The sequence below is a fragment of the Chamaea fasciata genome, unplaced genomic scaffold (assembly GCF_029207755.1).
Source record: "Chamaea fasciata isolate MVZ Bird 193981 ecotype frontalis unplaced genomic scaffold, bChaFas1.0.hap1 SCAF_3, whole genome shotgun sequence".
In the NCBI taxonomy this organism is placed as follows: domain Eukaryota; kingdom Metazoa; phylum Chordata; class Aves; order Passeriformes; family Sylviidae; genus Chamaea; species Chamaea fasciata.
Genome location: NW_027094088.1, coordinates 101,859,667 through 101,881,684, shown reverse-complemented (window position 1 = coordinate 101,881,684; position 22,018 = coordinate 101,859,667). Strand labels below are relative to the sequence as shown.

The 22,018-nt window shown below is 36.3% G+C and overlaps 1 protein-coding gene across 1 annotated transcript in view; it reads left to right on the top strand.

Annotated features, from left to right (window-relative positions):
* NBAS (NBAS subunit of NRZ tethering complex) overlaps positions 1-22,018 on the top strand; it is a 161,484-nt gene that overhangs the window by 40,165 nt on the left and 99,301 nt on the right. Inside the window, exons 22-32 of the mRNA XM_066179945.1 lie at positions 4,240-4,323; positions 4,779-4,932; positions 6,306-6,491; positions 7,462-7,635; positions 8,596-8,729; positions 9,462-9,524; positions 10,205-10,327; positions 11,810-11,912; positions 14,165-14,388; positions 16,703-16,815; positions 19,331-19,444. Of these exons, the coding sequence (XP_066036042.1) occupies positions 4,240-4,323; positions 4,779-4,932; positions 6,306-6,491; positions 7,462-7,635; positions 8,596-8,729; positions 9,462-9,524; positions 10,205-10,327; positions 11,810-11,912; positions 14,165-14,388; positions 16,703-16,815; positions 19,331-19,444 (1,472 nt within the window). The remainder of the gene's footprint in view (positions 1-4,239; positions 4,324-4,778; positions 4,933-6,305; positions 6,492-7,461; positions 7,636-8,595; positions 8,730-9,461; positions 9,525-10,204; positions 10,328-11,809; positions 11,913-14,164; positions 14,389-16,702; positions 16,816-19,330; positions 19,445-22,018) is intronic.

Sequence of the window (22,018 nt, the reverse complement as noted above, 5' to 3'; positions counted from 1 at the left end):
GTGTGCGTTTTGAGATGTCTTGGTTCCTTGTCATTCAGATCTCATTCATGCAGGAGTGGTTTTAAATTTGCATTTTAAACATCTGTGTTTGTTTCTTTGTAGTAATTTTCTCTTTTAATAATTTGTTAGTCTAGAGAGGAGAATGTTGAAGTGTAAATGGCTGTTAAATGTGTGCACTTCTTTCTTACTATTTTACATTACTTCTTTCTCTCAACTAAAGCAACCACTGGAGGAACAGCCAAACCAAAGAAAATTTCCCCAAATTTTCTTCTGGGTTGCTGAGATTATATAGGAAGATTTATTCAGGTGGGAAGCTCTTAATTAAGATAATCGTGGAAGTGCAGGTAGCTACTGGGAACAAGACTTTGCTTTCAGAGTAAAGACAATAAGTGACATGTGCTGCAATTTTCTTAAGGGTTCTTGCTGTAATTATTTACTTACTTTGTGTCCTCCCTATTGCTCCACTCTCAGGTAAATGCAGCAGAGATTCTTGCAAAAGCCAGATTTTGAAAGAGAGGAGTAGGGGCACAGTTTGTGTTCACTTTAGTAGAATAATGGAATAGTTTATGTTGGAAAAGACCCTTAAGATCTAGTCCAGCTTCAAACTTAATACTGCCAAGTTCACCTCTGAACCATGTCTTTAAGTGCCACACCTCCATGTGTTTTAAATACCTCCCACGAATGGACACTCAGCTAAGAGGTGAGTGGGAGAAACTGACAGAGAGGGTCCAACCTTGTTTTACAGGTTCCTTGGTACTCTTTGGGCTGTTCTTTGTGAAGCTGTGGCAAGGAATGAGACTAAGGGAAGGGCAGGATATAATGCACATTCTTTGCTTTCTGATTCTTCAGCCTCTGAAACTGCTCAGGCCTTCAGGCTGCTTTTAGAGCTTCTGCTGCTAGCTGGTCCTGGCCAACAGCTGAGTATCTTCTTGCCTCTGTAGTTTATAAAAAAACAAATGTTATTCTATTGTTTTACTAACAAAGAAATAATCTCAAATGGGCCTGTAGGACTTGACTACATCAAATAATTTTAACAAAATGTATTACAAATTTTGGAGACAGAATAATAGTTAAGACGTTAATATGTGAGCTAACGTTGGAGGAAAAAGCTATCTGTAATGTGAAATTGGAGTTGTTACCTGAAAATCTTCTCTTAATGTTATTCTGTCGTAGTTCTGCTACAGTTTTGCAGACATATGAAACAGCTTCTGAAATCAAACCCTTGTCTGTCCTTTGCTGTATAAAAGCTCCTTTTTTCCCCATTAAGAGGGTGGGTTCATATAAAAAAAAAAAAAACCCACCTATTTCCTCCCAAAAGAACATCAACACAAAAACCCCAAACCCAACCAACCAGCCAATAAACCAAACAAGCCCCGTCACATGAAAACAGGAGGGGTCTCCTCAAACCCTTGGTTAGTCTGAGGCCCTTGTGCCAGAAGAGTCTGTCAGTGTGCCATTATGGAGCCTCTTCATGGAGTGATGCTAGGTCAGAGGACAGTCCTGAGCCAAGCAGTGACCCCTCCTGGGTCTCCACACCTTTATTCATATGTGTTCCCCACTTCCAGTGGCTACCAGGCCCCTTGAAGGACTCAGGCTTACAGTTTATGGAATAAGACTCTATGTTAATAAAATGGTGACGGGTTAAGGTTCAAGGATTGCTGATGATATTATCTGACTGCAAAAATGTATTCAAAGCAATATGTATTACATAATGTAACAAGCTCTACTCTAACAAAACTTGGCTTGAGATGCTCTGCTCATTCAGTGTGCATGGAATATGGTTCTTACCCAATAGACATCCCTATGGGGAGAAGACAAGTTTGGCCCATCAGCTGATCCCTGAAATTATGATTGAGTCTTTCCTGACTTCTCTCCATTCTTAATTTTTATACTATTTCTTCACTTTTAAGTGTAGAAATTAGTATAAAAGTATATACTTTTATACCTGTTCAGTGAGAGTTGGAGGTACCTTGAAGGCAGGGAATGTTGGTATAGGTGTCTGATCAAATAATGGGATGGGAATGTGTGCCAGTCCAAGGAGAGTCTTTTTGCCGTGGTTGATGATTCAATAGCAAGACATCTTCCTTTATCTTCTTTGGGTTTTAGCTGCTCTGTGATTTAACAGCTAAAAAGTAGTGCTGAACTCCCTCCTCCGCAAGGATTTCAGCAGAGCCTGGCTATGGTCCGTCTGGTCTGCTCCACCCTTTATTTCGTCCCCCTTGGCATGTATTGTGTGGGGGAAATCAGGCACACTGACCTCATTCCATGCAGGGAGGAACAACTGCATTTTCCTCTGTAATTTCCATGCTGTTACAGCTGTGTCTATAATATTACACTTTCCTTTAATTTTGCCTCCAGTCTTTTCCCCTCCTTCACACCCTCCTGCTTCCCAAACAAAATAACTAACTAACAACATCCCCTTCTTAAGCCTACTGGGAAATAAATGGGAAAAAATTGCTTAGAGATGAAATTGTCTTAGAAAAATTTTGTTCTTTCTTTTCTGTTAAATAGAACACAGAAAAAGGAGAGCATTATCAATTGAAATATCAACTCCTGCTTGTGCTGTCTTGATTTTATATTTTGGGAGACAGTATTAGTCTCACTTTGGCTTTTCTGGTATTTGACATTTCAGTTGATAAAAGGAGTTTTTCACTACAAGCTGAGCCTTCCATAATAACATTCTCTTGTATGACATCTGAAATATGACTGTATTAATTTAGTTTATGAAGTCAGTTTTAAACATAAATTATTGGCAAATTATGTTATTTGAGATTTAAACAATGCTAGCACCCCTTGTCCCCAAAATGTATGGGTTGATGATGAATCTTTCAAAAATAAGGAAGTAGCTTTATTCCTGTTTATACCACAAATGTTAATTTGGAGTTTTCTTTATGAATTGTTTTTTAATGATGTTGCTACATGGTGCATAATGACAAAGACAGCCAAGGAACTGTTCAGGTGAACTAGAATTGAAAGCGGGTGTTGCTATAGCTCTGACACAGGAATTAGCAGCTTTCCATCCTCACCCCCCTTCATTTGTTTGACTTCTATAATCTGCAAACTTGTCTCTACCATTTTACTGCTGGATTACTACAACATGTATAATTTGGAGGGTTGGAATGAGTATCTTAAAACACAAGGTATTTCTTGCTAATGCACAGAGAAGGGAAAGAAAAGAGTGACCAACTTTCTGGGTGAGATGTGTATGGGGCAGGGCAGTTTATGAGCATACCTTGCTTTGTTCAGTGTGTTTAATGGCTGTTGCTAAATGAGGTGGAGTTACTGATTTTTAGTTTATTGTTTCAATTCTTACTGTATTGGGAAATTGATTTGTTGTGTTTACTTTTAAGCAACTGAGTTACAGTGCTGCTCTTCAAGGGATGAGAAGATTGTGTCAGTTGTTAGTTTATAAATAGGGATTGTCTATGTAGTTTTGCTGTCGCTGTTTATTTTCAGGGTCAGGAGAAAATTAATTAAATTTAAAATAGCTTATTGTTCCAGTATGCTGCAGCTCTAATGTCTCGACTTTGTACATGGTTTGTTTCTTATTTCTACAAGTGCCAGAACCTATAAAGTTCTTCTTTTTCCCATTGATTATGTTCTGCATAGCTTGACATGGTTTTTCAGTGTTTCATGCTGCTAAACAACTAGCCTTCTACACCGAGCCATAACTAATCATTCTAGTAATTATCCATGATGTTCTTAACCTGGATCTTAAACAGTTTTTTTTTCTTCAAACTCTCAATGTAGAAGTTTGTCGTCAGAAACTCACATTAAACTGGAGAAGATCAGCAGAGGAGTGCTTACGTACTTTCAGTATGAGAATTTGTGCTAAAATCTGAACAACTGTATTTTTTTTTCAAGTTGTATCAAAGATTTTTACTCATTTCAGGCTTTTGTGGCAGCATGTGAAGTGAGAATACTTAGTGTGAAACAGTAAAAACTCTGAAAGCATGTAATGAGTTTTTTCCTTTGTTTAAAGCACGGTCAGTAGGAAAATTAATCATTTTTATATGCTCTTCAGTGCTATAGGTAGAATATGGGTTTGTATGGATAACATACAGGCAAAACCACACTTGTAAAGCTGCACTAAGAAGTAGTGAATCTTAAATAATTGATACTGTAATTGACTGACATGCTTATTATGAATTCACTGAAATTTGTATTCCATTAATTGAGTTCCATAACAAATTAAAAAGACATAAAGTTAAGTAAAGCTTCTCTTTTTTGTCATACCAGCTACAAGAAGGGGACATTGAAAATTCTTCCTTGGAATGAGCAGAAACATCGTGAAGAAGACTGGTGTGAAAAACAGGAATGCAGGTAAGTATATATAAAGGCAAAAATACAAAGAATTTATTTACTAATTCTTAAAATGTGGGAATTGACCCAGTAAGACTCACTTATTATTTGTGAGTCACTTATTATTTGTGTGTGAAAACACACTAACTTGTGTTTTCAGCTTTCTTAGGGAGACTGACTGAGCAAATGGGAAGCAGGGGTTGTGCAAATCCAGATCTTCAGTCCGAGAGCGTTCTTTCTTTCATGATCTGTCACATGTTTGAAATCTCTTACTAGTTCAGTAGAGAGGATTCTTTCTTTCATGATTTATCTCCTGTTCAAAATCTCTTAGTAGTTCCTTTGCTGACGAAAACTAACATTCACAGTGGTAGGTTGATCATATGATTTTCTTTCAGAAGTTTTAGGAAAAAAACAGATGTTAAAAAAATATAGGTAAATAAATACGTACTTAAACATATCCTTACTTTTTTTTAAAGGATGGTTATTGAACCAACTTTGCAAGATGAAGGCCAGTTTCTGTACGAAATACAACCTGAGTTACTGAAGTACAGGACTACTGACCTTTCTGTAGATCTCGTCACTGATTGGTATTTGAGGAGAGCACAGGAGATTGAAGAATATGCAATGCAGGTGAGAATAGCAGTGAGAAAATGATGATGGCTGAGCAGCCTCCTTCAAAAGAATCCGTAACAGTCTTAATGCATATTAATAGGACACTTTTCTCTCAGTAATGTACACTCTGTCTTAACTTCATTATGGCTTTTAAAGGTATTGTTTTTTCTTTTGCAGTGTACTTGGGCTTGCTCTAAAGTTTACTCAGCCAAATAATTAATCCGTAGAAATTAATAAGGAAACCAATAGATTCTGTTTCATTTGGTTTACGATAGCAGACAGTAGCTCTTTTGTAATCCATGAAATGTGTTTACCATTGCATTTTGGGTTTGTAACTAAGGGAGGGAAAGTTGTGCACGGCATGTTGGGAGACATTTTTATTGCCTGTGACATGCTGCTGTGTTATGTGTATTGATGTGTGTTAGTCACACATGTCACTGTCACAGCAATAAACGGTATTGTCATGATTTCTTCGTGGCAGTTCTACTATTTGTCTGTGGGTCTGTCATGCAGCTTATTTCGCCTTGATTTTCTGTATATGTTAAAAGTGTTTGAAGCTCTATGAGATAAAGATAAGCATTGCACATAAACACAGAGCTCATCACTTGTGTGCTCTGGTATTTTATTGCTTCTCAAGGCAATTTAGCTGCATGAAAAGGAGGGTGACTGGAAGTATCACTATAGGTTAGTTCTGATGAATGAATTCTTTTATTCTACGTGCTTGCATTCCACCAGGGCTCTTTTTAATCATAGTTGCCTGTGATCTTAACAACCAATCAGTAGGTATGGAAATAAAAGCAACTTCCAAGGATCAGTTGAATTATATAACATACAGTTGTGTCCTGCTCTTCAAGACTTACGTCTGCCTTGCTGAATATTTACGGCAGTATTGTGTTCTTTGAAATCAAAACAGAACCTTTCATGTAAACGTAGTATCAGTCACTAGGGAAAAAAAAAAAACAAACTCACTTTTTTTTGTGACATAAAATGCAAAAATTAAAATTATTAAATCATGGTCAGCTAGAAAGGTCATATTGTACATCAGTTACCTGACTGTCTTAGTTTAAGGCAATGCTTCATATTCCATATACTGAGATGAGCTGTGTGTGATCTCCAGGAGGACTAATATTCTAATTTGCATCCATCTATAAGATGCATCTTGATTAAAGGCATAGAACAATATCATCCCCTAAAATTAAGCATTTAATGTGGTCTTTATAAAGCTGAGAAGGGCAATCCATTTCAAAATATACAGTCCACAAAAACTTCTAGGAACTTCAAATTGCCTACTAGGCAACAGGGGAATAAAATAGATGCACAGACAGGACACAGATTGAAGTTGGTGTTTGGCAAACAGTTGTACAGCAGTGTTTTTTAAATTTATTTTTCAGGTTGACTGTGCTCTGTCCCTTGTTCGTCTTGGCATGGAGAGGAGCATTCCTGGTCTGCAGGTGCTTTGTGACAATCTGATCACTCTTGAGACAGTGGTTTATGAGTCTGATGGTGATCGAACTTTGACTTTGAAGGAACTTCTAGAGATGAAGGACATTGAGAAGCTGAGACTGTTGATGAAGAATGTAAGTACTTTGAATAAATCAATAAGTGTACCTTCAAATCCAGTAACTCAAGTTACCCTGGATCCTGTGTATATAAAGACACTGCCATTTTTCTGATAAACCTCCATCTTTAATTCAATACAGATTCTACATTTTTACTGTTCCTTTTTTTGTTGTTGTTGTGGTAGGGCTTGCTTACTTTTCCTTCTTTCTAACAAAAGCTAAATTTGCTTAATTTTCTCAGAGACCTGCTTTATCCCTGGCTCAGGACTCAAGGTTAATAAATCCTATTTAGAAAGCTGTGAATTGTTTTTTCCTTGGCCTTTTTAAAGGATTTTCAGTATAGCTTGTGGTTATGCTGCAGATACAACAATATTGAATGTGCTCCCTGGATGTTTTTTGGTGTCTTTAAATGTTGTCAAGCAATATTAATATTTGCCTCTGCACCAGATGTGTGTTTTTATCTCTATATTGAGCTTGAGCATGACATTTCAGAATAGAAAAAGACCTCTTCCAAGAGTTGAAAAATAGCTAGAGATGGAACAAGCTAAGGATCTGAAATTCAGTTGAAGAACACAAAAGCACCAGAGGAAAACAGGAAAAATTGGGATTTGTTTTGTTTGTTTTTGGATTTATGTAGCCACTCAGCACTTGTTTTTTATCTTGCATTCTTGCTGCATTACTGAAAGTAATGCTACTCTGACATGCTTGCATGGTCTTTCACTCATTCTGAAACTGCAGGAGGAAGACAGACTTTCCTCACTTAATGGGCTTTACTCCTGTTCTGCTCAGTTTCCCCAAGCCATTGGGTAGCGAGAGGTTGTTTCAGTGCTTCATGATGTAGTGATCTGTTTTTGATAGGTGAAGATAACTGTTTCAGTTATACTGATCAGAAAAAGTTCTATTTGTTTTTTGCTTTTCCTGCTTGTTTTGGGCAATAAAGCGGAACCTGTTCTTGTATTTCCTTTCTGTAACTCTTTGTCCTTTCCAGTCCTCAGATGAAAAATACGTGAAGAATGTTTATCAGTGGATGATCCCTTTTCTCCACCGCTGTGAAAACCAGTGCCCTGGTCTTGCAAATGCCCTTTTTAAAGAATATTTAGTAACATTGGCAAAGGAAGACTTGACTCTGCCTCTGAAGATATTTCAGAATTCAAAACCTGCTGTAAGTAAAGAGCTTTGTTGGTTCTACTGGAAATTCTTGTCCTTGAAGAGATTAATTCAGAAATAGAGTTAGTTCATCGAAGTCAGATCATCCTTCTGATCTTTCCCATTTTCTTGGACCCAGGATTTGTTGTGTTTTAGAAAACATTTTAATTAAAGAGTTTTTTACCATAAATTATAATGCAGCTAAACTGTCCTTGATGAGACTGTCAAACTAATGTAATAATGATTCTAGCCTAGTAGAATAAAAATTATTGAATGGATTCTTCTTTGAAGTAATTTCCTGGTGACCTGTTTAAAGTAAATTCCTGGTATTTTTCCTTTATAAAAAGTGGATATGAAAGTTAAATGATGTCACTATTTTTCTCTTGAGGAATTTTACTAGGAGTAAAGTTCAATTTTACTTCCCCCACTCCTGCCTTCCACAGCAAATGTAAAGATTAAAGTGGGGGCCATTAGGATTGAGGTGAGAGTTCAGTGAGTAAGGGCTGAAGTTGCCTTCTGTGTGAGTGTTTCATGCTGCTTCTATGGCTTAAATAATTATTCCAGAGCACACAGGCATGTATTTGCATGCAATTGAATGTTCTGAGTGTATGGACAGAAATCAACCAGCAAAGCACAACCACGGCTCTTTTATGTATGTTGGTATTGTTGTACATATTAAATAAGTCTGATAGATGTTTGCAGCAGTTGGCCTTCCTCTGTCCTGCACCCTCTCCACTTCTCAAAATCAGAAAGGATATAATGGCATACCGCTGTTCTTTCAAGTTTCTGCACTGCAGAAAACTAGCTAGGATAAGTTTCAGGTTGTGACTTTACCAGCTTGTTTGCAAGAGACATTCTATTTGCAGCTGAAGACACTTTATTTACTTGGAGTACACATCTTTTTATATTGAAAAGAGAATTAACTGTTGAATCAGAAACAAGAAATAGAAACCAGTCTACTTTCTTTTCTTGTTAGTGTCAGCAAAAAATTATTCCTGATCAGGACCAGCTTATGATTATGGCATTGGAGTGCATTTACAGCTGTGAGCGAGATGACCAGCTCTCTCTCTGCTATGACATTCTGGAATGCCTTCCACAAAGAGGATACGGGTAAATATTTTCAGCTGGTTATTTGTAAATATTTTAGAAATATTTAATATAATTGTGAATTAATGCTTTAAAAAGGGTTGTAAAGTTATTAAAGGACGGTCAGAGTTACTGGAATATTCTGTTCACCTCTGAGCTGCCTTGACTGTAATGTGTGTATCTAAGTACTTTTGCTGTATACATACTCTACCACTTAAGGCAGCAAAACAAGAGTTAAAGTAGCAGCCTAGACCAAGGTTTCTGTATTGTTTCTTACACTTTTATAGTCTGATGAATTGAGACCAAGTGTTAGTGGTGTCTTACTGGTTTTGTTACAATAGTGGCATCTTGCACTTAACTTAAAAGCAGCTATATGTCCCTGTGAGAGAGGGGAAATAGAAAACCTATTGAGGGATAAGTAATGCCCAAGAAAGCTTGAAGAGGAGATATCCTGTGATCTGTGAGGTGCAAACTATTCTTCCAGTATCTTTTACATGAAGGAGGGAGAGAGCCTGAGAAAAGTCTAAGAAAGAAGGAAGACCTCTCTTCTTGGGAAACTGAGGGACCCTCTAAATTTTAACTGTCTTTACAGCAAGAAGCCCAACAGTTTTAGTATTTCCAACTAAACATATATTTGATTTTAGTCAAGGAGTGTGTCAGACTGCTTAACTTCATATCTATGTAATATGAATTAAAAGAGGAAATTACAAGGAGTATGAGTGAATGTATATATTTAATTGTGTGATATCATTGCAGGCCTGAAACAGATAAAACTAACACTCTTCATGATGAAGTAGATGAACTGGAACGAATTCTTAGGTATTTAATTTTGCTGAAATAAATAGTGTATTACAGAAATTACTAGGCAGAGCCAAGAATTTTTTATGATAAGAAACCTGCAAGAATATTTATTTTTATTTATTTTAATGCTGTCAACAAGATTATCTATATGTTTATTATATTCAAAACATAGAAATTTGGAATGGTTTTGTCTATTTGAATATTATAAATCTCTAGAGATATTTTTCTTGGAATAAAAGTCTCGGGGATTGTAGGGCTTTTTTTCTGTTTTCTTTGGGGGTTTTTGTGGGGGGACTTTTTTTTGTTGGGTTTTTTTTGGTTGTGTTTTTATTTTTTTTAATTTGTTTGGTTGTGGATTTTTTGTTTTGTTTTTTATTTTTGGTCGGTTATTTTGGGGAGAGGGAAGAGGGTTAACCTGAAGAATTTGTGTTGATCTGGATACTCTATAATGCATTGAGTGATCAAAGACTAAAACTGTGAAGGTATGTCATCAGATATTGGTAGTATGTATTTACTCCTACAGTATTACTAATATACCTATATTTAAAAAAATGTTGGTGATGTTACTCTGGCTACTCTATAGTAAGAGATTTTATGGGGACTGTTTGCATTTGCAGTGCATGTTTTGAGAGAGCTTTAGGAGTCCTGCTGTAGTGTTACAGTTGTACGGGACTCCTGAGCGCTGCCTCTGTTTTCAGTGTGTCGGAGCTGCTGGAGAAGCATGGCCTGCAGAAGCCGGTTTCCTTTGTGAAATGCACCAAGGACAATGCCGAGGAGGCACGGAAGCTGATGATTAGGCTGACAAGGCACACAGGTCGCAAGTTAGTATTCCAAGGGGAGTGGGGGAGAAGAGAGCAAGGACAGTGAGGTAGAAGAGCCTGCCTGCCTGCTTTGTGGCAGTAGGGAGCTGTGGTGTTCACCCTGCAGACAGTGTACATATACACTTTTGTTGAAATGATGATTAACGTGATTAGTGTTTTGGCTGCATTCTCCACAGTCAAAAATCTCTGCCTGCCTGCAAACCTGCTTTAGTATGTTCTTGTTCAAGTAAACAAGCTTAAAATGCATACTGGCTGCAAAATACTGCAGGATGATGAACTGTGAAAGTTAACAGATTGTAAAAGAGGTCCTTTAAGATCTATTTAATTTTATTGAGAGTGTAGGATTTGTAAAATAATTATTTGGGTTTTTTTGGTGTGTTTTCTTGGAACCTTTATAATAGGGTAAATTATTGATTTTAGGTATTGATTCTACCACTTATGTTCCCAGTATAATTTTTCGATTTTTCTAGTTTACCTCATCTTTCATTTAACTCATCTTTCAACTGTATATGAATTATTAAATAGCTCTTGGTATAAGCAGATAAAAATGTTGAATCCTGGGAAAACCAGCCATAACTGTGGGTGATTTTTCTTTCTTGTTTAAAGCAAATATGCACAGCAGTTTATCCATGATGGTAGAGTGGTATTTGTATTTTTAGTAGTCTGAAAGCTTTTTAAGACTTTTAGAAACTTCTCTTCAGAAAGATCAAGACAATGCCTCTGTAGGAAAAATGTTGATTTTTCCACTTGTTTTGGAGACCCTTTGTTTTGCCAGAGTAAAAGCTTAATGCCACATGAGAAAAATCACTATTAGTTGGAACTAGATGTGTAATTTAAAAAGGTCCTTTTTTAATCTGGAAAGCTCAAGGTAATGTCAAAAAACATTCATTGTGTTTTTCCTAGTAAAAGTTTTGGTAAAGCACAAGAAGTCAAAGCTTTGTGGATAAGCAGACATCTGTAGATCCAGAGGGTCAAGAATCTGAATACCACTCAATTTTAAGAAACAAAATAAAGTTGCAGCCTTATTCTCCTGTGATTACATGCCATTGATTAGTCCTTTGAGATTGCCTGCAATGAACAGCACTTTAATGATCCTCAGTTGCTCTTACAGTCTTGGTTTTTGCCCTGCAGTTCCCAGATGAGCAGGAAGATAGTACTTCCAACTTCCTGATGTATTTTGGAAAATTGTCGAAGCCTACTTTGGGGGATCTTGGGAAACTGCTTAAATCCCTGTCTTATCCCAGAGAAAACAGAAAAAGCATTTTGGGTACTGCGTTGTTGTCAAACCATTTGATACCACAGACACTGTTTTAATATTAATTAAACTTAAAAGCCTTCTATCTTTGAATCACTTCTGGTTAAAAGTCTAATTAAATATTGAAATAGCATTTGAGAAAACTCATATTTTTAGTCATGGAATCTACTCCTTTTCTTTAAAACTCTTGGGGAGGAGAATATTTAATTTTAAAAAATGTTTTCTAGGCAACCTTCTGTTGGTGAGACACAGTGGAAGGAATTGCTCCAGGATATGTTGGACATGCAGCAGAAAGTGTATAGGTGCTTACATTCAGATACTTGCTATGAGGTGAGTTTTATGTCTTCTTACTGACTTATATCCCAAGTAAGCTACACATTCTTATTTCATATTGTTACTCACAGGTGTGACTACATTTTTCTGTGTTGCTACTTGATTGTCTACTGCCTTTTTTTACAGTATTTTATTTAAGTAAAAAATTTCTAGTGTTTATTAATTTTATCTGAAGCTCCTCTAATAAATACCCTGTATATCTTTTATTAAAATTTAGCTTTTTAGAAATTGAGTCAGCTTTGTGAGGTTTTTTTACATAGCCTGTAATTCTGTGAACAAATGTGTTTAGCAATAAATGCTCCAGACTAATGAAAATAAAACGTTATCTTCACTCAAGCATTTCTTAAACATGGAGTTCTGGTTTGATAATATTATCCAAGATCATTATAGGATTATGGACTTTCTACTGCTTGCAATTGAAGTAAAATTGTGTGAGATGAGAAATCTGATTTCATTGAAGGTAAAAACCCTTGCATGTGCATAAAGTCCAAATCCATGTCATTAGTATTTGCAAAAGACAGCTATTAGACAGATGTAGAATTTGCTGTGACGTACATTGTTTATTTGCATTTTCACTTCAGTGTACTGCAATTTATTACAGATGCATTACTATGTCCCCTATAATTAGTGTTTATATCTATACAGAAGCAGGTTTTATTGCAGTTTACAGAATTAATTGCTTATGGCTACCCCTCTGATTAGCTCTTAGGAGAAGTTTCAAAAGCAAATTAGAAAAAGAAGGAAAAAGACAATGCTATTCAACTTAAACATGAGAAAAATTACTCTCTGTAGTTGTACAGCTAGAAAGCTGCAACGTGTTTAATAGTTATGGTTTTGTGGTGGGCTACAACGAAAGAGTGCTTGAACTTTTTTTAAGTGCCTGTTAAGAAATTGTAATACTAGAGCACTCTGCAGACAAGGCATTTACTTTACTCAGATCTTAATGTAAGTTTTCTATTAACATTAAATTATTTTTTTAAACTCTGAACCATACGATTAAAAAAGAAACACAACAAAGAGTTTTGGAAAAAATTATGGAGTGCTGAAAATGCTTTGAAATGTAGTGCTGTCATATGCAATTATACTTTGATAACTTCAAAATTGATAAATTATGAGGCAGTAAGGATTTGCAATTCCATTTGAAGTTTGGGTATTTTTTAGCAAGATGCTTACTGTCTTCTTCTTTCATGCATAGTGAATTCTGTCCTCTTGACTTGATAACTTTTGAGAGAGTTAAATGTTCTGTGTGTGGTCTTTGAGGAGGCAGGGTCAGCTATGATATTTTGTATCTCGCAATGTTCCTTAAGGGTTAATACCTTGTGAAATGGAAGATGATCTGTGTGATGTTCTTTAAGAAGCACTGAACTGTTTTCCTTTCCAGAGCATGAGATGGTTTGAAGAGGTTCTTTGTAGAAAAGAAACATCTTGAAATAAAGTATGATTGGATAGAGTGCTAAATAATCTCATTTATAGCCTCTTTCCCATGAAAGGTTGGACCAGATAATCTTTTGAGATCCCTTCCAACTTGGGTTCTTTTATGATTCATTGATCCTCTTGAATTTGTTATGAGCTTTTTGATTTTTGATAGAGGCCATATTGTTGCAGCTGTGATATTTCTGAAATGGTTAAATTTTTATGTTCCTTTTCCTTAGGACAATAATGACTATGCTTAAAAAAAAAAGCAAATTATTTTTGTAAGGAATTGAAGTTGAGTGTCTTAAATTGGGCAAAACTTCTACCTTGAAAAAATTAGAGAAGTTTTGTGGCAGATGCAGCATTATATGAGTTTGCATTCTTTGAAGATAGTTTTGATTGACATTTAAAGAATATCTTAAATACTCAGTTTTAACTATTTTTAGTTACTTTAGGAATACAGAATTTCTTTTCTCATATTATTGGTTTTAAGTCTTAATACTGAACTGCCCTTTCAGATTCTTACAGTGTATTAACACCTCAGAATGTAGGTAAATTTTGGCGGCTTAAGTCATACTGTAAAAAGATAATTAATATGCTTTTTTTTTTTTTTAACTTTCATTAAATAGAAACTAGCTACTAGTTCATTTTAGCTTTACTTAAGTGCATTGTAGAAATACTTCCCTGAGTAGAAATTAGATTTTCTGCTTGGACTGAATATATTCTTTTGACTTCAGACATCCTTGTATTGATAGGGGTTAATGCCATACAATGCCGATAAGCTTATTTGAAGCTGCTGCTCCTGCAGGTTATTAAATTACTGTTCTTTCTTTTAGATATTCACCGAAAGTCTTTTATGCTCAAGCAGTATAGACAATATCCACCTGGCTGGGCAAATGATGCACTGCAGTGTTTGGTCAGTGGATCTACCAAGCTCATCAAAAGGGAAAGCGCAGTACCGGGTCAGCTATGCGAGAAGTATTGAACTCGTTTTGGCTGCTGGGAGAGAATATTTCAATTCTTCAGCGAGTTTGACTGATAGCTGTATGGAATTGGCCAGGTACATTTACAACTATCATATACATAAATACAACTGATTAATGGTGTCATAGCATTAGGGTTTATCTGTTAGTATTCCCCCCCTCAGTCTTCTGTTAAGAATCTTTTTCATAACTACTCTGGAAATACAGAGTAGTGTTGCTTTTAATGCAATGAATTTAAAGACCCTTTTAATGGGTCTTTTAGGGGTTCTGTGACCAGCTTTTCTCTTAGGGTTTTATGTTGATATTTCAAAATACGTGGTTTATAGCTCAAATACTTGCTATGAATGTGTGACTGTGTGTTTGTTCTGTTTTGTAACATGTTTTGGTCTTCCTCTGATTTACATTCAATCAGTTGTTTCATGGTAACTTAACTTGAGTTTCTATGAGTGATTATCATGTGTAGGTCTCCTAGCAGCCCTTGTGTATGAGTTGGTTTAGGTAGAATGTATTTACAGAATCACTGGGCTGGAAGAGACCTTCAAGATCATTGAGTCCAACACCTCAATTAAACCATGGCACTGAGTGCCACATTCAGGGATGGTGACTCCACCACCTCCCCAGGCAGACAATTCCTGCTTCTCTTAGCTCCTTTATTCCGCTCCTATTTTAATCTTCACCCTGAAATATTTGTCAATGTGCCTGAAAAATCTGATGGTTTCAAATGGGATGTTCATTTAACATACAATTTTGGTTTTGACTTAAAATGTGTATTCATAATTAACACATGGAGAAAAAGAAACATGATCGACTGGAAAAATCAAATAGTTTCCTGATTTAGTGTGTATGGTGAATTAAGCCATTTAAAATCATTGAGATGAGTTTCCATCTGGACAAGCTCAAGACGGGAAGCTCGTAAGGCTCATGTAATTCAGCAAGACCAAGTGCTGGTGCTGCACCTGGATCTGGGCAACCCCCTCTATCACTCCAGGCTGGGGCGTTGAACAGATCCAGAGCAGCCTGGCTGAGGAGGACTTGGGGGTGCTGTGGGTGAGAGGCTGGACATGACCTAGCCATGTGTCCTTGCAGCCCAGAAAGCCAAACGTGCCTTGGGCTGCATCCAAAGCAGCGTGGGCAGTGGGTGAGGGAGGGGATTCTGCCCCTCTGCTGTGCTGAGACCCCACCTGCAGTGCTGCATCTAGCCCTGGGGTCCCAGCACGGGAGGGACATGGACCTGTTGAAGCGAGTTCAGAGGGATGAAAACCTCCCCTGTGAGGAAAGTTTGAGGGATTTGGAATTGTTCAGTCTGGATGAACAATTCAGCCTTCCCAGAAGACTCTGGGATGACCTAAATGTGTCCTTCCAGTACCTGAAGGGAGCCTGCAAGAAAGACAGAGAAGGACTTTTTAGAAGGGCATATAGTGGGACAAGTGATAATGCTTTCAAGCTGGAGTAGAGTAGGGTTAGATTAAGTGTTTAAAAATAAAATCTTTACTGTGAGGGTGATGAGGCACTGGAACAGGTTGCCTATAGAAGCTGTGGATGCCCCATCCCTGGAAGTGTTGAAGGCCAGGTTGGATGGAACTCTTGAGCAACCTGGTCTAGTGTGAGGTGTTGCTGCCCCTGCCAGGGGATTTGGAACTAGATGGTATCTTAAGTCCCTTCCAACCTGTGGCCATTCCTTGATTCTGTAATTTTGCATATTGATTTTCTTTGTTCAACGTATAATAGTAAAACTACATATGTAGTTTATTTAAAATTATCTAAAAGCTTATTGCAATAACATACTATTCATATAATTTAAAAAATATATTTAGAATATTGTGCTCCTAATAATTGCATGCATTAATTCATCTTCAGAGGAATTTAGTGGGCTTTTTTGCTGTTTTTTTTTTAAAATAAGCTTTGTTTTATTTAGTGTACCTAGTTGAGGAAACTGAATTTGTGCCAATGACTCTTAATGTTTCACTTATAGTCAACTTTTTCCAATGTTTTGCTTTTATCTTCTGCTATATGGCAATACCACAACACAATAGTGGTAGGAGAAATATTTCTCAAAATAATTATGTATTTAAGTACATATACCTTCAACGTCATCTATTAAATTCATTTCAGATCTAAATTCTGGAGGGTTTAGGTGATGTGCTTGTAACAACCAGTTGAAGGCAATGCAAAAATAGAAATTTGTTAAAATATTTAGCCAGCTGCAAGAGAGAGACTGTGCCAAACACCTCCCATGTGCATTATAAAAATAGTGAGTATTCTGGCATTTCATAAAGACAGTAAATTACTGCTGGTAGTTGTTTTATTTTACTCACCAGTGAACTTTTCCCACAAGTTTAATTTTGAGTGCTTTCATCAGAGTTCAGAAAAATGTGTTTCGTTCTTATTTAGATGCTGTCTACAACTTATTGAAGACAGTCCAAGTGCTGTTCAGGAGGAGTTGGACCTCATTCGTGCTCTGAGTTACCTGGAAGAGTTTGGTGTGAAAATACTACCGCTGCAAGGTACTGCATCATTTAATTCCTTATATGATTACTTGAATCACAGGCATGAATATGCACAAGAAATGGTTACTATTACATAAGTATACTTATGTGTACTGCCCCCAAGCAGGTTACATTCACAAAGAAAAAGCAATTTTTTAATAGACTTTTTTAGCTTGTGAAGTAAGAACGATATTTGCATATGGTGTCCTTGTTTTTTGACTTTCAGCAGGACTTTAAAATGGAGTATCAAGTATATGAAACTCCTTTTGACTTGAACAGAAATTGAGCTCATCCTTTATTTGCCATATAATCTGCACTTGCCTGTGTGCTTTAAAATAACAGGTAGGAGAGAGGTACTTCATGCAGAGGCAGTTTCATGTCTCCACTGGGCTGTTTCATTGTGAGGTACATAAAGCCCGATGACAGGGGAAGTGAACTTTTACAAGGTATTTCTTCTGATGACGTGCTTAAAACTAAATCTTTTGGAGCTCCAGCTCCAATGGAACAGAAAGTTTTTGGACAAAAGTTGGAAAGAAGTTATGATTATTTACAATAAAATTGCATGAACACTACTCATGGAACTGGCTGAGATGAGTACTGCGCCATGAGATATGCTGATGATAATGTTTTACTTCTGTCATTGTGCGAAGAAATACTGGGGTTCATGGAAAGCACTTCTGGTGCTTTCCACTTCATGGAAAATGAAGTAGATGATCTCTGTTGTTACTGTTGTTACAAAGCACCTTTTGTTACTTTACTTTGCTGTTCTCTTTGTTCTCTTTTTTCTAAGTATTTATTCAAGTGAATTGATGCTTCAAATGTTATATTTAGAAATCTTAAAATTTCTGGACAGAGACTGCCTGATTTCTAGATCTTGAAGTACTGGCCTGTTGATTTCTAGAGTAAAATTATTTTTCAGTCTGTTTGTTCAGCCTGTAAAAAAGTGCATGTATTTTCTTCAATTTTTTTTGGCTTGGAAATGGAGGTATCATTTTAAAAAAGTAGTGACATAATACTGCATTAACAGTATGTGTAATACAGCTGATCTAGATTAATTGGTATATGTGAAATCATGCATGTAATTTCATTAATGATCCTGACTTATCTTTGCTTCAGTATCTTTCATGTAAATCAGATTAATCTAATAAGATTAAAATCATGTTTTTAAGTTTTAATGAAAACCTTTAAATGATCTGTTACTTTGATAGAATGCCATTAAAGTAGCACTAAGGATCAGCTATTCCCACAACAATAGTCTTTTAGCAGTAGACTTTTATTTGCAGTTCTGTGTTTAGTTTTCTGTAGATTGTTCCCCACTTCTGTTTTTAGCAAACCTGACAGTTGAGGTTTATGAACTATCACGATGCTATATTGTAATAAAATCTGGTTTGAAGACTCCTTATTAAAAGAGAATGTGAAGACAAGTCCATCTTTAAGTGTTTGACCCATGGTATTATATCAGAGTACTTTTAGTTGTGTTATGTATTAAAAATTCCTGCTTAAATAATCAGTGACTGAAAACATTTTATTGCTGTATACCAATATATGCCTGTGATATAATATTAAAAATGAAACAAAAAATATGACCTCTTCCTGCTCTTCCATTCTTATTCATTTTAGTCTAATTTCCAGAATTAATAGTTTTCATTATATAATATGTCTTTGCTCTTATTGAGAGGCCTGATACCCTGTTTTAAGCCCAATATGCTGATGCAGAGTTTATCCCCATGCAACCATTCACTCTTACTGAGTTTCAAGTGGAATATCTGTATGCTGTTCTCTGTGTTCTGAGAACTTGCGTAGTATGAAAGCATTACCTTTTAAAGCAGCAACCTGAAGTTAGCCACCCACTAATTAGCTAAATAGAGCACTGGAATCAGTTCATGATATTAAATTATGCAATTAAAATAATTGTCTAATTCTGGTAAAATCTTTTTTGAAACACAGTACTAATTATAAGCTGCTCAGGATATGGTTGACAGAACCTGGTGATTTGCAGACTGTCCGTCCACTTCCTCAGGAAATTTTAAAGTAAATTAAAACAAGCTGAAGCATTTGCTAATGACAGTTCTTTCAGTCTGTGTGATGTATCTTGTCCATGCTAAATAAATGACATCTTAGTTACAACATTCTAAACAAAAGTTAATGCCTGTGTTAGCAGTCTTACAGGATGTTGCGAAAATGACAGTTAAAAAAATTGTATAAAAGTGTATCAGTTAATTGTACACATTTAAAAAGAGTGAATGTGAAAACATGAAACGAAAAGGAGTTTTCATTCAGGTCAGTTTTCCTCTTTTTGTTCCCTTCACAGCCTGACTTACTAATGATTTGAGCTGGACAACCTGTGGTGTTATTTTAACTTTCTGTTTATAGGTATAATTGAGGATCTGCATGCAAGCAGCTTTGAGCTGGTTTTCAGATTGTGTTTGCACTCTTATATTCCCCAGCACTCCTCCTGTCCTGTGTTGTTTAAGCAGGAGCACAGCAGTCGAGTTCATTTGCGCAGTCTCTAAACCAGTTCTGCTTTCAACAGTGCGTTTGTGTTCCGATCGACTCAGTCTCATCAAGGACTGTCTGGCTCAGATGTCAACAAACTATAAACAGTCTGCCAAGCTCCTGGGACTGGCAAACCTGCTAAGGGTTGCAGGTAAGCTGTGTTAATAAGACACTGAACAGCAGTGCAATGAACATTTATGTTATGCTTTAGGACGTTTGAGTTGGTTGTTAGAATATGCATTCAAAGATGCCACTGAAAGGTCACCTGGAAGAGCAGTCACTGGGGAGGAATGAAGCATTTCACATGAGTGGAATATTTCATGTGTAAAACAGCTGAAATGGTCAGCTGCTATGTTCTGCTACTACCCCTAATAAAAAAATGCCTTGTCCAATCTAGAATTGGAATATAGGGTGATTTCAGATTGGAGGAGTTGTGGCTGAGAAGATCTTGTTTTACAGTTAATGGGTAGTACTGAAATTACTGTGAATGTTATTACCTCTGTCAAATAAGATAGCCTGATTTAATAATAGTTGCATTTAAGATACAGGGGAAAAATCATCTGTAAAGCATGAATTTCAGCTGTTAGACTTCAGCCTATGCTGCATGTATCTCCTTTGGGCACTAAAAATAAGGCATTAAGTTGAGTATTCATTTGGGAAGCTGAACATCTTCAAAGATTGAATCCTGAGACTATTAGGGGATTTTTAAATTTTTTTTTATAGCCTGCCCAAAGTATCGGCTTTTCGATTTTTTTTTTTTTTTTTTATTTTTGAAAAATACTTAATCAATGCAGCTGTAAACACAATACTGCTGTATTTTTATGATGTAGAAATAGAATATAGAAATATAAAATACCTATATTTTATACAGCATGGCATTTAAAATCAGTGCATTCCAACTTTGTCACTAAAACATGCCTGGCTAATTCTTTTCTCCATCTCTATTTGTTAAATCAGTTAAGATTTTTTTTTTTCTTACATTTTTAGGAGGCTTAGTACTGGCAATTTTTTGCATGGTATTACAAATAGGGAGGGAGATACTCAAGACAGTTGTGTGAGGTTGAGAACAGAGGTATGGAAATTAGGCTGTTGACCTCCCAAGATACCTTGGTCCCAAGGAAAGGAGTCACAGGAAACATCCTTACTCTGGTCAGCGCTGCTGCGTGAAAGGTGGAAGAGGGGACAGGATGGTGCCATGTTGGGTAGCTGGATCCAATCTACATATTTAAAATTCATTGAACATTTTGAATGACTGTTGTAACTGCTTTTTATTTGCTTGTAAGGCTTTTGGGGGAAAAAAAAAGTCTCCCTTATTGGTTCATAAGACAGGATTACTGTGCAGCTCTTTCCTTCTCCTCGCTGCTTTGTCCCACTCACATCAAGTTAAAATCTGTGAATTTTTCTTAATATTCTGGGTTCTTTGAGCAAATGCTGCAGATTTTTGTTTTGTCTTCTTTTTGAATCTGTGATTCTCTTTCTATGAAAGAAGGAAAACCAAGATCTAGAGAGGATTATATAAAGCTTTGTCTAGTAGTAGTATTCTAGTGCCTTAGCTGTAGGATTTACAGTGCCCTGGAATGTACCTTTGAAAAGGGATCAAATTTATGGCTCCCATCTCCAGAGACTAAAAGACGGCAGTTGCTGCATAGTATGTAGAGAACTTTAGGGAATTTGTATAGAGGTCATTGATACAGTAGTGTCTGTGCAAGTGTTATAATCACAGAGAGACTAACTGAGTCACCACTGAGAAGAGGGATTTAAGAGACACTTAAAGCCAGATGGTGAAATGGTCCCCCAATTCTTTTCTTCCATGTACTAACCAGGCTAGAGAAAACCAGAAGATGAATGTGTGAGGTGGTTAATTTTTAAACAGGTGAATGATTTAAAAAGTACTACTTACTCCACTGGTGGCATATTTATCTTGTGAGTGTTGGGCTCTCTGACTTCAGTGGTTAACCTTGGGAGTAATCCTCCTATGGTAAGAAGGGAATATTAGTAGTAAAATTTTATTTCAAGTTTGAGCCTTGGTAAGGAATACACTACTTAGACCCTTTCTCTTACTCTAAAAATGCAAGTAAGTTGGTTGCTTTCAAAGTAATCTTTTGGTTATAGAACAACATTTATTTATCTGAAAGGAAAATACAGCAAGACGTCATTTTCATTAGTGACATTCTGTGGTGGGGGATGTAATGGGGTGTTTTTTAGATTTTGTTTTACATAAATAGTTTCAAGCTTTTTGGGATTAAAAACCATTTCACTGTTACTGAAGGATAACTAGTTGTATTGTTTATATTGGAAAGCTATTATCTGTAGAGAACGTTCACTTATGAGTAAGATATGGATTTGGTGTGACAATGCCATAGCTGTGAATTTTACCTAAACTTAATCATTGTAGGAGATGGTCTATTGAAAACAGAATAATTTCATTTTAAGAAACTCAGTATTTTAAAAATGTTCTTATTTGCTTCTTTTTCTGGATTTGGAGGCTGTAAATAGCATACCACTGTTTCTGCAAATTTTTTGTGCCTGACTCTAGCCCATTGACAAGTATCCAGCAGATTACCCAGTAGCATACAAAGGAAACATATTGTCATAGTTTCAAATCGTGTGTGTAAACATGGTATTTTTCCAAATTATTTAAGAAAGGCTGTAGAGCCTTACTCTTGGGTCCTCTCTGTACCTCTGATGAGTGATAGAATAGGTAACCTTACACTGTATTTGAAGA